The sequence below is a fragment of the Mercenaria mercenaria genome, chromosome 18, assembly GCF_021730395.1.
Source record: "Mercenaria mercenaria strain notata chromosome 18, MADL_Memer_1, whole genome shotgun sequence".
NCBI lineage: Eukaryota > Metazoa > Mollusca > Bivalvia > Venerida > Veneridae > Mercenaria > Mercenaria mercenaria.
In genome coordinates, this window is record NC_069378.1 from 32792975 (window position 1) to 32808355 (window position 15381).

Sequence of the window (15381 nt, forward strand, 5' to 3'; positions counted from 1 at the left end):
ACGAAATTGTGTGTGCTCAACCACAATATGGTGATCTAAATTCAGTTTAAGTTTCATAGTTCTAGGTCAAATATATTACATGTTATGAAGCAGAAATTGCCATATTTATAGTACCCTATATAGTTAACACAAGAAATTTCTAAGGGTCATAACTCTGATGTTACTTAGACAATCTGACTGAAACTTGACGGGCCGCTTAACCTTATAGGGCTAAATATGTACATGAGGTTTTATGTAAATATTCACAACCAATCCCTAGATATGGCTCCGCAAAGACGGACGGACGGACGGACGACGCCAAAACTATATCCCTCCGTCTTCGTCGGGGGATAATAATTAAACTTTTGGACATTATGAAAGTTTTAGAGAGCTTAGAAATAATACTCTGACAATTATTCACAAGACTAAGAAAACAAAACTATTTCAAACATAGTATTGAAAGCAATTAAATCTGTCCCCAAATCTGTTTGGAAATGTTTATAACAGCCTGGTTTACCATCTAGGAAAGGTGTTCGTTTTTCTAGTAATATTGTTTTATAAATTAATGGAGAAGTCAGCTTTGATTTTTTAAATGTTGTTGAAAAATTTAACAGTTTTATAGTACAGTTGCATCAAAAATAGTTGATAAAATGTCAGGTAGTTGTTCTAAATATGATAAAACTTTTGTAAGTAAATTTTATTTATCCAAGGGTATTTTTCCAAATAGCTTTTCATTTTCAGTTGTTTCAGAGAACAAAATTCTTAAGCACCTTAATACGCTCAGTGCTAAAAATGCCGCTGGTTTAGATGGTATCCACTGTAGGTTTGTAAAAAACAGTGCAACTGTTAGAGCCTGTCCCTTGACTCATATTGTCAATCTCTCTATTATTCAGGGTTCTGTTCCCGATGATCTTAAGAATCCCCGGGTTATCACTCTGGACAAGAAGAATGATAAAGCCGAAGCTGGTAATAATCTGCCGGTGTCTTCTGTGTATAATCTCCAAGAACTTTGAAAGGGTCATATATGATCAAATGAAATGTTATTTGAATGAGAAGAAGATTTTATTCAGTTTTCAGTCTGGTTTTAGACGCGGATTTGCTATGGATACTTGTCTTATCCATTTATCATATTTTGTTAAATTTCAAATGGATCTCGGTAACATGGTTGGAATTGGTTCTTCTTGATTTGCATAAGGCGTTCCATACGGTCAATCATAATATTTTGTTAATGAAACTGAACGCAATTGGCCTCAGTTAGACACCAGTTAGTTGATGTATCCAGTGTTCATTCCAGTCAGGCTCCTATCACCTGTGCAGTTCCCGAAGGATCAATCTAGGGCCCCCTTTTGTCTTTATTTTATGTTAGCGACATGTCGGCTGTGGTAAAAAACAAACTTTTATTGTAAGCTGACGAGGGGATCCTTGTTAATGGTAAAAGAATATCCGATATTGAATCACTATTATCGGTGGATCCGGAACATGTAAGTGAATGGCTTGTTAATAACAAACTTTCACTTCATTTTGGTAAGACCGAGTCTACAAGTATTTAGGCCACCAGTTCAGTTAAGTATCTTGGTGCTACTTTGGATCAGAATCTTTCCAGTGATAAAATTGCAAGGTCAGTGGTTTGCAAAGTCAAATGCCCAGTTAAAATACTTGCATTGAAAGAGTCAGTTCTTAGATCTTCACACTAGGAAACTTTCGGTCAATTATGAAAAACAGGAAACGAACAACACTATCCTTTAAAAATATCCTTCCTTATGCCTTTTAGGATCATGATTCCAAGTGACATAACTCAACTCTTACTCTTCTCACTCTCCCTTCTCATCCTTCCATTCTTGCCTGAATGATTATTATCTTTCCCACTGTCCTTTCACTTCTAAACTCGTTAACTTTTATTTAAATCTCTTAGATATAAACATGTAAATCTAGTTGTATTATTGTGTTTGAGTGTAATTTGAAATATAAACGATTTGTATGTTTGTATTTATGATTGAAAAATAAAAGAGAAAAAAAAAAAAACTTTTGGTCATACCCTTTGCATAATGTCACTTTGATTATGTACGTTCTTTTTGGTACCCTAGTTTGAGCCAGTATTGGAAAATAGGCTTCAGACTACCCAGAATGAATTGGTTCGCTTTGTCTTGAAAACGGGTAGTAGGTCTTATGTTGGGTTAGATCAATTCAAGTCTCTTAACTAGTTACCTGTCTCAAAGAGAGTAGATCCGATAACTCTGTCAAGTGCATAAAATAAAGTCAGACACAGCACCATAATACCTTATTAAGGAGCATTTTGTATCCCTTACTCATGTCCATGACAGTTGTACCAGATCCAGAGTGTCTACACTTCCTTCTTCCAATTCAATAGATGCTAGCTATACTTTTAGTGACACAGGGCAATTTTCTTTACCAAAGGTATGAAGCTTTAGTAGAAATTTTTTTGCTTTTAATGGTATGGTTATGTGGAACAGTCTTCCCCCAACATCTTACGTGTACTGAATCTTCCCACGCATTCAAGCATTCCATCAAATCCACTTAACGGCCAGTTCATTTAATTTTACTCACTCTCAGTTAGTATTTGAATCTTTTAATATGTTTAATTATGAGAATCTTAGTTTAAGATATTTTTCTCAAAGTAATTTATCAGTTTTTAACTCTACTGCAGTACTGATATCATTTGAATAATGTCAATGCATTTATTTTTACAATACCAATACCTCCATTATAATAATAATATCAATGATAGTTTTTAAAGTTTTGCTGACAAATTCTGTAATGCACTATTTCATGTTTCAATAATGTGATACAAACTTTGATTGTAACATGGTCATCTTTTAACGAGAATTTGCAAGAATTATCTCCTTTAATTATTGACTGTGTAAAGAAATTCCCTTAAAATTGGATTGCCTCCCTTACATTAGCCAAAGTCGTGTCATTCATATTCTTTATCATGGATTTTGCATTGATCTAGATTTTTGCTTTAGGTAAAACACGGAAATTAAGCTCGCAAGTTACTCCAGAGAAAGCAACAAGTATCCATTTTTTGATATAAAACATGTTGTTTTATAGATTCATATAGAAATATTATTTTTGTAAAGATATAAAACATTTCTCTAAAAAAACATTATGTTAGCTTATGATATTGTGATATTCGTGTTGTCATGTAACAGAAAATGAAAACATTTAAATAAATTTCTTTTCTTTTCTTTTGAAACTTTGAATCCCGCTAAACATTGAAATCCGATATTTTTTTCAAAAACGAGCTTTCCACCAAGAACATGTATAATAGTTTTCCTCGAGAAAATCCCATTTTTTCTGATTGTTCTTGTCCATATTAAGGTACTTTTGTTTAACTTTCATCCCTAGAAGTTTACTCTGAAACATGATAAAATAAAGTAATAAACTAAGCAATACTGTATTTGACAGGAAATGGCAAAGAAAAACCCGAGCAATCTAACAAACTTAGAAAACATACATGTTCCTAAAACACGCACACACATGTTTTATTAACTGGCCTTGATCCAAATTTTCCAAAGAAATCAAAGAAAGAAAGAATGTATTTAATTATGAATCAAATTTCTGATTTTTCTTATCAGCATTGGTGTATGTGTATCATACAAATCCGAACTCATTTTTTTAAACAATTGGCTCTGATTCACCCTGTATACTTATTTATAGTATCTTAGTTACTTGTATAATCGATGATATACATAAATCAAATATGCCATTCAGATATATGTTTGTACATACTATACAATTCAATCATGAAATCAAATTTATCATGTAAACTAAGGTCTTAAGCTGTAATGGTGGCTATTTTGCATGCTTCCCACGAACAAAACCGTGACAAAAATGTAGGTCGTACTAAAGAGATATTCCTACCGTGCAAACTCTAGGAAAGCATGCCAATTTTTTTTTTATTTTACAAGCTTGGATTTCATTTCTAAAATAGACATGCTATTGCGCGTCTGTTAATTTCACCCTTTCTTTGCATATCGTGGAAAGCATGCTGTGTCTTTTGTTTAAATAAATGTACCCATTCTCTTTACACCACCCTCCCCCCTCTCACCAGCTTTAATCCACAAGTTTTTTATTTCTTGATACACTTTGAAGTAAAATAGAAGCAAGAAGCCTTTACCCTATTACACTTACAATTATATTTTTGTATTGTTTATAAAATTAAGAATACCTACATATGTGATAATAAATTGTCATGCTTTGATAATTATAATTTGTTCGCCACTTATGTAATAGAAATTGAAAAGTTTAGTGTTTTTTCACTATAGTTTCAATATAAGCGATGGTGATACTTTTAAAACAAAATTGGAAGCAAGAAGATGTTAAGTTAGAATAAATATTTTCACATAAAATTGAAGAGCAGAAATTGAAGTTTACTGCCATATATGGTAAAATATTTACAAACCAAAAGACATATTTGAAATTAATCATTAAAAATAAATTTCCTATATATAATCTATTGCTCAAACTGATATCAGTAGGGAAACCAATATTGATTATCGGGTAGTTTTAAAGGGAGACAACTGTCACAAACTGACATATGGGCCTCATTGCATCTGTATTTTAAATGCAGGTATTGCATCATCTTTTTGTAAATTTTTGTGTTATTGAGGTAAATCTCAGATTTAAGCATAAAATACCTCTTATGTTTTTTTATATTTTATAACTCAAATTTCCATGAAAATTTTATTAAATTCGGTTAAGTAATAAGAAAGTTGGTATTTTATAAACTTCAGTAATTCATGTTTTTATCCCCAAAACCACTATAAAGGACCTCAAATTGTCAATTTCAATCCGCGCCAAAGTAGTCAGATTTCCCGGCTATATCGTGATTCCCGTGGAAATACAAATAGTCAGAGTACACACATAAGCCGTGAGTCCCATGAAATTTAGTATTTGGCGGGACATTACCCTACCAATAGAATGGACTAGATATGCCTAGTGCACACCACATTCGACAGTAGACGAAGTAACGTCAAACTGATTTTTTTGGTAGAAATTTATGCTCGATCGAGGTAAGAAGTTTATTTGTTAGATTTTTGTATAATTTTTAATTACGATTTTTATTTAGTAAATTTTTGTTCATTCTGCATAATTTTGCAACATTTACTTTACGGCATGTGATTTTGGCTAGTTTCGGTATGTCAGGATTATTTATTTAATTTTTCAGACTTTTGTAAATTATTTCGAAAGAGGAATCTAAAATGTTTCGTTTGTATAAGCTGTAAGATTTGTACTAAAATTGGTGTAAGATGATAATTGTAAAGTATTCTTTGTCATAAACATAAGTCAAACAGTTCGTTGTTTATCATGGACCGCAGTTACTGCATTGCATTGTAATGTATAAATCTATGTGGCAAGTCTAGTATCATGTATGTAAATGTTATTGGAATTTGAAATTATTGTGTGCTAGTCTAAAGCATATCTAAAGAATGTCCGTTTTGTTGTACGGCATTTGATATTATATTGATACCAGCTATGGTATAACGTTTGATTTGCATCGAATTTTGTTAATTTGTAGTTGTAAATAATAGCTGCAGTTTATCAGTTCCGTATCTATAATTTTTAATCATAAACTTTTCGTATCTTTTCCATACTTTAACTTTAGACTTGTAAGTAATTTTAGAAATAATGGAAGAAATAAGTGAAGTATTTTAATCACGTGACGTATGAACTTAGTAGCACATATATTTTGTATAAGTAGCACGTATTATTTATGGGAGCCTACCGTGGTATGGTGTACCCAAAGGAGCAGTTTTATGCCCTGACATTTCTTTTGCTATGGTATTTACCATATGCTTTATATATTTTAGCTTCTTCCACCAGACGACTTTTACCTGGTGATGCTGTCACAACCCGAAAGTACAATACCCGAGGTTCATTTGTCTTCACTCGCCTGGACCCAGCGCAGAGCTTTCGTCCAATGGTTGTGCCGTAAATCGCAAAGACGATGACTTTTGTGATCCACTGAAGTCAGCTCAGGGATCCAATCACCTACCATCATAGGGAGCCAATACGGAGTCAACGTATTCACGGTTTAAAGGGACTTTACTTGAAGATATGTTGTATTTTTGTGCTACTTAAAGTTCAAAGTTAACGGAAACATCCGTATCAACGAACAGTCAGTGTTAGAACTTTATACTTGATAAAAGTTACTGAGCTCAGATATTTTTTCTTTCTTTCTGATAATAAGACATTTTTTTTCATTTATTCATTGTTAATAATCATTTTCTGTAAATAAATTTGTAAATATTGTAATGGGTGTTGATTTGTTCTGATAGTTATTGTCCCCGGTAGGTCCATACATTCACAAATGGTGTCAGAAGTGCGATGGTCGACCAGACACAGTAGCTATTCGAACATTATTAACACTCATTAAACTGCAGCAATAATCTGTAAAGATTCCTCTTGTTTTGTTATATTTTTGTTAGACATATAATAGTTTTATTCATTTTTCAGCGTGACGACTTACCTCAGCCAAGACAAAACAGATCCATAGCTTCAGCTAACCAGCTTTAGTGGTCACAAACTGTTGCATACGACACTTGGATTCTGGGGGGAGTTCGTTCCTTTTATTTTTCTTTTGGGTTTATTTTGTGTCACTCTATGATTAAGCCACCATATATCTGTGCTGAATGTGACCGCCCTTGACAAGGAGAGTTATCCTACTCTTACTCACTCTTACTTGTGCGTCGCCCTACTTCTCCCAGTGATCCTATTATGTATTAGTGTACTGTATACCAACTAGATACAGTATTTTAATTGGTGTGTGTTAGCAATCTTGTTTACTTGCATATACTTTTAACCTACTCTTATGTTTATGTGATACACAGTTGTGTTATACCTACACTTTATCATATGCACTTTGGTTTATTTTTGTTTTATTTGTTACACTAAAGTGTTAACACTAGTTACAGTTGATTATTATTTGATAAGGCTAGGGTATTGTTACAGCCTACTGTCACTGTACGTTGTTGATTGTTGCCTATGCAACCTTGATTGACACATAGTACTGTTGCGCAACTTAGTGTATTCTTATTTTAGTGAGGACGTTTGTGTAGTATATACGTAGAGTATAGTATTTTGTTTTGGCTTCAGTGGTAACTGTAGAGCCTTAGTGTAAACTAGTGTAGTCTAGTATTCCCTCACGATTATTTAACTAGTGTCTCTGGTTGTTATAGTAGCTTTTGTACTGTAGTGTTATATAGTGTTAACATAGTGTAATCATTTAAACATGACTAATGTAGTAGAGTTAACGAAGGTTGGCCATGAGTTAGGTTATGAAGGAGTGGAGTTACGTAACTTTGTTAAGGAAGAGCAGGCTAGGGAACGTGAGGAAAGACATAGTAGATTAGAGACAGAGAAAGATAGGTTAGAAGCAGAAAAAAATAAGAGTAGAAGCAGAGAGAGAAAGATAGGTTAGAAGCAGAGAGATTAAGAGTAGAAGCAGATAGGCAAATATTAGAGTTAGAGGCTAGGTTGCAAAATGAAAAGATAGAATATGAACGACAAAGTAGCTTAGAAGCTGAGAAGGAAATGTTAGAGTTAGGACCTAGGTTGCAGAAGGAAAAGATGGAATTTGAACTCAAGTTAGGTGTACAGTTAGAAAAGGATAAGTTAGAAATGGAAAAGCAGAAGTTAACGTTAGCTAGGGAGTTTGAAAAACAGAAGGAGGAAGCAGAAAGTAGGAAGTTAGAGACAGAGCATAAGTTTAAAAGACTTAGAAACGATGAGTAAGAAAAAGGTAAAGGTATGTCTCCCTTTGATCAGAAAATTGATTCCATGGATGCGTACTTGAATGTGTACGAAATGTACGCTGTTGCGCAGGATAAGGATAAAGAGATATGGTCACTAAACTTACCGTTCCTTCTGAAAGGTACGGCAAGAGAGGTTTTTGTTAGGCTTCCGTTGGAAGATAGGAAGGACTATGATCAACTGAAAGCCGCTTTGTTACGTCAGTTCGAACTCACTGATGATGGCTATAAGAAAAAGTTTAGAACTGAAAGGCCCCGTGATAATGAGACCTTTGTGATGTTTTAGCCAGAATAAGTAGATATATAGATGGTTGGCTTAGATTGAGTAAGGTAGAGAAAGCTTACGAAGGATTGTTAGATTTTATGCTTAGGGACCAATTCTTAGATGTATGTTACAGAGAACTGTATCAGAATTTGAGTAGTAAGAGGTTAGTTAAAGCTAGGGATGTAACAGAAGATGCAGATTTGTTTGCAAAGACTCGTGGAGGTCCCAAGTATGTTGTGAATCGAACCAATAAGGACCGAAGCCATAAACCATATGAAATACCTCAGAGACAGTATCCTAGTAGTCGTAATGTAGGCACTAGTAATAGAGGTAGTAGTAATGGTGCAAATAGAGGTAGAGATTATCAACCCTTTGGTGTACTGAAGTGTACTAATTGTGGTCGTATAGGGCATAGCTCATATTACTGTAGGAGTGGAAAGTACAGTAATAGTGCTAATGCAGCAGCAGAGGTAGAGGTAGAGCAGTAACAGGAAAGTAGCAAAGTGGAGAATAGAAATAGTAAGGAAAATAGAAATAGTGCCGTGACCGATCTAGGAGTAGAGGTAGAGGAAGAAATAGAGATAGAGATAGGAGTAAGTCATAGGTCAGAGAGTGGAAATAGTATTAAAGAACTCAGTGATGTTGAGGAGTTAGGTATGCTTAGTGTAAGTACATGTCCTACAAAACCCGGTACTTGTAATGGATGTAATCGCTATGCGAGATACAGGTTGTACATGTGTGATAGTGAAACGTGACTTAGTTGAAGCAAGTCAGTTTATAGAGAAAACCCGTAGATGTAAGTACATAGATGGGAGTGAACACAGGCTAGATGTAGCTAGAGTAAATATTGATTGTCCGTATTTCAAGGGTACAGTAGTGGCGTTGGTTGTAGATAATCCTACCAATAATGTTATAATTGGTAATGTAGAGGGAGCTGTAGAACCTCAGTTTAGTAGCTTAGCGTCAGCAGTAGAAACTAGGGCGCAAGCCAAAGTTAAGAAGCAAGTAAAGCTTAAAGTTCCGTCTCAGATTTTAGATATATCCAGAGAGGAATTCTTAGAAAAGCAACAGAAAGATAGCACTTTAGATTTTTGTAGAAGGAAGGCTGAGGAAGGTACGATTAAGCAGTGTAGAGGTAAGGGTTCAGTTAGGTTTAAGATTAAGAATAAGTTGTTATATAGAGAGTATACCGCCCAGAATTTAGACAAAAGTAGATAGTTGGTTGTACCTAAATGTTTTAGAGAAACTGTACTGAAAGTTGCACATGATTCGTTACTGTTCGGCCATTTAGGAGTAAGGAAATTTTACTGACCAGGAGTATTGGCAGAGGTTAAGAGGTATTGTCAGTCATGTAGTATTTGTCAACGTACTATGGCTAAGGGTAGAGTAATCAAAGTTCCGTTAGGAAAAATGCCTTTGATTGATACTCCATTTCAGAGAGTTGCTGTCGACATTGTTGGTCCCATCGAACATATGACTGATAGGAAAAACAGATATATTGTGACTATGGTAGATTAAGCTAGTAGATACCCAGAAGCCGTAGCACTACCTAGTATTGAAACTGAGAGAGTAGCAGAGGCATTAGTAGATATGTACAGTATATTAGGAGTTCCAGAGGAAATGCTTACAGACTGTGGATCGCAGTTTACATCAGACCTTCTGGCAGAAGTTAGTAGATTATTGTCATTAAGGCAGTTAACTACAACACCGTATCACCATATGTGTAACGGTTTAGTAGAGAAGTTTAAAAAAACGGTAGTTTGAAGCAAATGTTGAAGTGTATGTGTAGTGAGAGACCTAGAGATTGGGATAGGTTTTTGAATGCTATGTTGTTTGCTTACCGTGAAGTTCCGCAAGAAAGTTTAGGGTTTTCTCCCTTTGAGTTACTTTACGACAGAACAATCCGTGGACCGATAACTGTGTTAAGAGAGTTATGGGCTGGTAAGACGGAGAATGATGAGGTTAAAACCACTTACCAGTATGTTATGGATTTGCAAGAAATATTTCCAATCATTTAGTAGACTAATATTAATGCACGTTAATCTCCATTTCAGACTTTAATTGAGACTTTGTTTCAACAAATTTAATATGTTATGAAAGTTTAAAGTTAGAAAAGGTTAGAAAAAAGAGCTGTACATAAGACATCATGCTCGACTTTTATAAATCAGAGCTTTGCCAGTAAAAGGGGCATAATAGTCAGAAGCTATTAAAATACAGAGCATTATATAAAACTTAATTAAAAATATTAAAAATATTCTATGTTAAAAAGGGGCATAACTCTGTCTAGATTCAGACTTAAGAGTATTGTTTCTCCTGGTGTAGACTTTGACAGTAAATAACTGTTCTAAGTTTCAAATCAGAAGCTTTAATAGATCGAGCAACACTCACATAGATATTTGATGTATCAAAAACTTTGTAAAGTCAGCTAAGAATGCTACATTTTCATAACAGTAAATATTCGATTCGATATTTGATTACAGTGTACAGTATGACAATGTTATCACCTTTTTTCACGAGTTCGCTTTGTTGTGCTTCTGCGGGTTAGATTTTCTCAATCCCTGGGGACTTACTTTTTAATTTTAAAGGGCTATACATTATATTTTAAGGGTTTTATTAGTCAGTCGAGAGCCAAATGAAGACAAATATATTTCTTCGCTCTTCGCTCGCTCCTGCTTTTCTCAAAAACCAAAAAAAAAAATTTAAATTATTTCTTCGCTCGCCGCCTCAAATTTTTCAGAAAAAAATCCGATGAACAACTTATCAATTTGGTGTGGCCTAAGTATAGATATTTTTCTAAACTAGACTTGAGCAAAGGTTACTGGCAGGTTCTTTTGTCTGAAAAGGCAAAACCAATGACTGCTTTTTAACCCCGAAAGGTTTGTTTCAATTGCGTAAGATGCCCTTTGGATTAGTTAACACACCTGCAACGTTTTGCAGACTGATGTGGAAGGTTTTGAAGGACCTTGGGCACTCAGATAGCTTCATTGATGATATCATGGTGTATACAATCACATGGCCAGAACACGTAATAGCTCTTTTACAGAAAGTTTATCCCAAATTTTTCCGCCATTGCAGTTCCACTAACAGATTTGACGTAAAAGGGTCAGCCAAATCTTGTAGAGTGGGGTAAAAGTCAAGAAAATGCTTTCCAGACTTTGAAGGCTAGCTTAATGGATCCGCCTATTTTGAATTTGCCAGATTTTGATCAGACCATTATATTGAGAGCAGATGCTTCAGATGTAGGTTTAGGCTCTGGAACGTGATGGAGAGAAATTACCTGTAGCGTATGCTAGTAGGAAATTGCTACCTAGGGAGCAAAATTACTCAGTGATAGAGAAGGAATGTTTAGCGATAGTATGGGCAGTAGCTAAGTTTCACCGGTATAAGTTCGGTAAAGACTTTGTCTTAGAGACAGCTCATCAGCCCCTCACTTATTTGAACAAAGCTAAACATAGCAATTCCTGGTAGAGAAAATGTAGGTGCAGATTATTTGAGTAGAGTGTAGACAGGTGGCTATATCATATGGTGTACAGACAGTGACAGTGTATTTTTTGTTTTTATAGTACGTCATTTTGTTTCATCTAAGAAAATTATAGAAAAAAATTTAAATGGGGACGTGTGTCACAAACTGACATACGGGCCTCATTGCATCTGTAGTTTAATGCAGGTATTGCATCATCTTTTTGTAAATTTTTGAGTTATTGAGGTAAATCTCAGATTTTATGCATAAAATACCTCTCATGTTTTTTCTGTATTTCATAACTTAAATTTCCATGATATTTTTATTAAATTCGGTTCAGTAATAAGGAAGCTGGTATTTTATAATCTTCAGTAATTCATGTTTTTATCCCAAAACCGCTATAACGGGCCTCAAATTGTCAATTTCAATCCGCACCAAAGTAGTCAGATTTCCCGGCTATATCTTGATTCCCGTGAAAATACAAATAGTCAGAGTACACGCATAATCCGTGAGTCCCATGAAATTTAGTATTTGGCGGGACATTACCCTACAAATAGACTGGACTAGATATGCCTAGTGACACCACGTTCGACATTAGAAGAAGTTACGTCAAATTGATTTTTCTTGGTTGAAATTTATGCTCGATCGAGGTAAGAAGTTTATTTGTTAGATTTTTGTATAATTTTTGAATTACGATTTTTATTTAGTAAATTTTTGTTCATTCTGCATAATTTTCAAAGACGATTACTTTTGTGATCCACTGAAGTCAGCTCAGGGATCCAATCACCTACCATCATAGAGAGTCAAAACGGAGTCAACGTATTCACGGTTTAATGGGACTTTGCTCGAAGATATGTTGTATTTTTGTGCTACTTAAAGTTCAAAGTTAACGGAAATATCTGTGTCAACGAACAGTCAGTGTTAGAACTTAATACTTGATAAAAGTTACTGAGCTCAGATTTTTTCTTCCTTTCTGATAATTTTTTTTTTTCACTTTTATTTATTTATTGTAAATAATCATTTTCTGTAAATAAATTTGTAAATATTGTAATGGGTGTTGATTTGTTCTGATAGTTATTGTCCCCGGTACGTTCATCCTGTCACACAACCTACTATGATAAGCCAGTCAAATATAATAAAAGCTGGGGATGTATATTGTATATGTATGTATGTATGTATATATGAAATGCATTTTCTGAATTATGTAAATTTGTACAATACTCACACTGAATATTCAATTATAACAAGATTTTTGTGTCATACCCCTAATATCAGGGACCGCAATGGAAGTAAGAGGAATCCTTTCCTCTTTTCTATGTAATCCCTGAGCATTACATGGCTTTTATTTCATATAATTTATCTATGTCATGCCATATTTCTAGTCTGATGAAGTTTACCAATGTTATATGTCATTTGTTTCAAATTGCCATGTTATGTACACTTGTGCCAAATAAAACTACTACTAATAGTCAAACTTGTAATAAAAAAAATTGAAGATCCATATAAATAACCTGATTTCACCATTTTCTTGGATCGTTCTTCCTTCAAACAGTTCAGATTTACGTTCTTTGCCAAGACCGCCTATTGATTAGTCTGTTTAATTTCTCAGAGTTGAACCCGTTATGACAGTTGGTAATTTTCGTAATGACAGTCGGTAATTTTCGTAATGATAACGGTAATTTTCGAAATGACAATCGGTAAGTTCCGTAATGAGAATCAGTAATTTCCTTTCGATTACGTTTTTACGTATTTGATTTCGGATTTTTCCGGTGCTTGCGGATTCCATTTACGGCCGGAGAATGCCGAAATCACAGACAGTAATACGAAATCGCACGGAAACTGGCGAATGTTACAACGCACCAACTATATATATAGTGATTTAGTTCGTATATATTCTCTCCACTATATATATATATATACCATAATGACAGAACTGATATTGATATTGGATCACACCAGGCGTCATGGTGTGCAGTGCAGTGCAGTGCGATGGTAAAATATATTTACACGTTCATTTTATTTATAGTAATCTCTTTCCTGTCCTAAAGGAAGAGCGCAAGGCTACGCACTCTATGGACAACTGATGATATTCTGTTGAAAAAAAAGAAGCTTTATACTGACAAAGGTCAATTCAGTACTTACAACATCCCTCTTCATCTGTCCCGTCAGCACACTGTGCATAATTGTTACACCGATCTGACATTGCAAAACACGCAGTTCCATCTTTACACTCTAACATACCCATTGGACAGACACCTGTGAAAGAAAAAGGCTAAATTTATGTTACCTCTTCGTGATGTTCGGGGAATAATAAATACATCTAAATGTTTTAAAATCATGTAAACTTTTCTCTTTTTTTGTCGAATTGTAGTGTTCTTAAAATGCCCCCAAAATTAGATGAATTAAACAACACCAAATTTGGCTTTGATGTGAAAAAAATCCAATATATATGAAACGCTTTCCCATTGTCGTAAGATTGATACCTTCGCAGGGACGTAAATAGATGTACATGTACACTTTTCCTGACCTTCGGAATGTCATCACTGGGAAATTATAGACCTTTATTAATCGCCATGTACGATAGCTGAAATACTGTTGAGAAACAGCGCCAAATAAACAACAATAACAACAACAAACATTTACCACTTCCGCAAACATTTTCGTCATCACCAGCAACACAATCCGGGAAATTGTCACACACGTTTGTCCTCGCTATACAGTGAGCCGTCTTGTCGCACTGATACTGATTTTCCCCACATCCCTCTACAATTTAAATCATATGAAGTTCATTTCAATCATTTATAATATATATATTACGGCATTTGCAAATATACGGAATTTAGTGCAATGCAAAATTTGGCTCAGCTTGGGTATTTCCCGGACCGTATTGTGGTACGAGAATATCACCCTTGAATTTTACGTCTCAAATAATCATTAAGACAAAGATTATACAAACATTTTAGGGGATCTTCTCATGCACAAAAAACCCTTCCATACCCCCAAAGACTAGCCTATAATGTATGACTCAGGGCCATATAAAGTCCTTAACTGTTCTTTTTCCGATCTGCAAAATGATATAAATATATTTGACCCTGTAGTACAAACCATTACGTCAATTATGTCATTGGGTGTTCTCATACTGTCATATTTTATTTCAGCCTACATTTGGCATGAAAAAAGCTGTATACATGTATAACAGTTATATAGATTAGGTCTAAGTTTTTAACTCCAGCATATGTATCTAGCAGTATAATTTTAATTCATGGTTTAAACTGCACATGTTAACAAAGTTTTGTCATCACTTTTCTGTTCATTTAAAGTAAGAAATTCAGGTATATGACAGTGTTTGATTTTATAAAATATTGCAGGCATATCTCGGAAGTCAAGTTGTGAACACCACTAGAATAAATAAAAAACATACAAAAAGGAGACAAAGTCGTATTTACTGTGCATTTCTAATATTAACAAAAGCTGTCTCCATAGGATGACACATGCCCCCGATGACACTTTGAATGAATAGTTATGGCCGATGTTAGAGTTTAGGACCTTTGACCTACGGACCTGGGTCTTGCGCGCGACACGTCGTCTTACTGTGCCACACATTCATGCGTAGTTATTTTAAAATCCATGCATGAATGACAAAGATATGGACCGAACATGCCCATCATTGCACTCTCATGAAATATGACCTTTAACGTCTAAGTGTGACCTTGACTTTTGAGCTACGGACCTGGGTCTTGTGCGCGACACGTCGTTTTACTGTGGTACAAATTCATGCCAAGTTATTTGAAAATCCATCCATGGATGACAAAGATATGGACCGGACACGAATGCACTATCATGAAAAATGACCTTTAACGTCTAAGTGTGACCTTGACCTTTAAGCTACGGACTTGGGTCTTGCG

At 34.7% G+C, this 15381-nt stretch overlaps 1 protein-coding gene across 1 annotated transcript in view; it reads right to left on the bottom strand.

The window, feature by feature from the left end:
- Nucleotides 1–15381, bottom strand: part of LOC123538371 (uncharacterized) — a 31446-nt gene that overhangs the window by 8901 nt on the left and 7164 nt on the right. Inside the window, exons 3-4 of the mRNA XM_053529771.1 lie at nucleotides 14120–14239; nucleotides 13619–13732 (exon numbers count right to left, since the gene is read on the bottom strand). Of these exons, the coding sequence (XP_053385746.1) occupies nucleotides 13619–13732; nucleotides 14120–14239 (234 nt within the window). The remainder of the gene's footprint in view (nucleotides 1–13618; nucleotides 13733–14119; nucleotides 14240–15381) is intronic.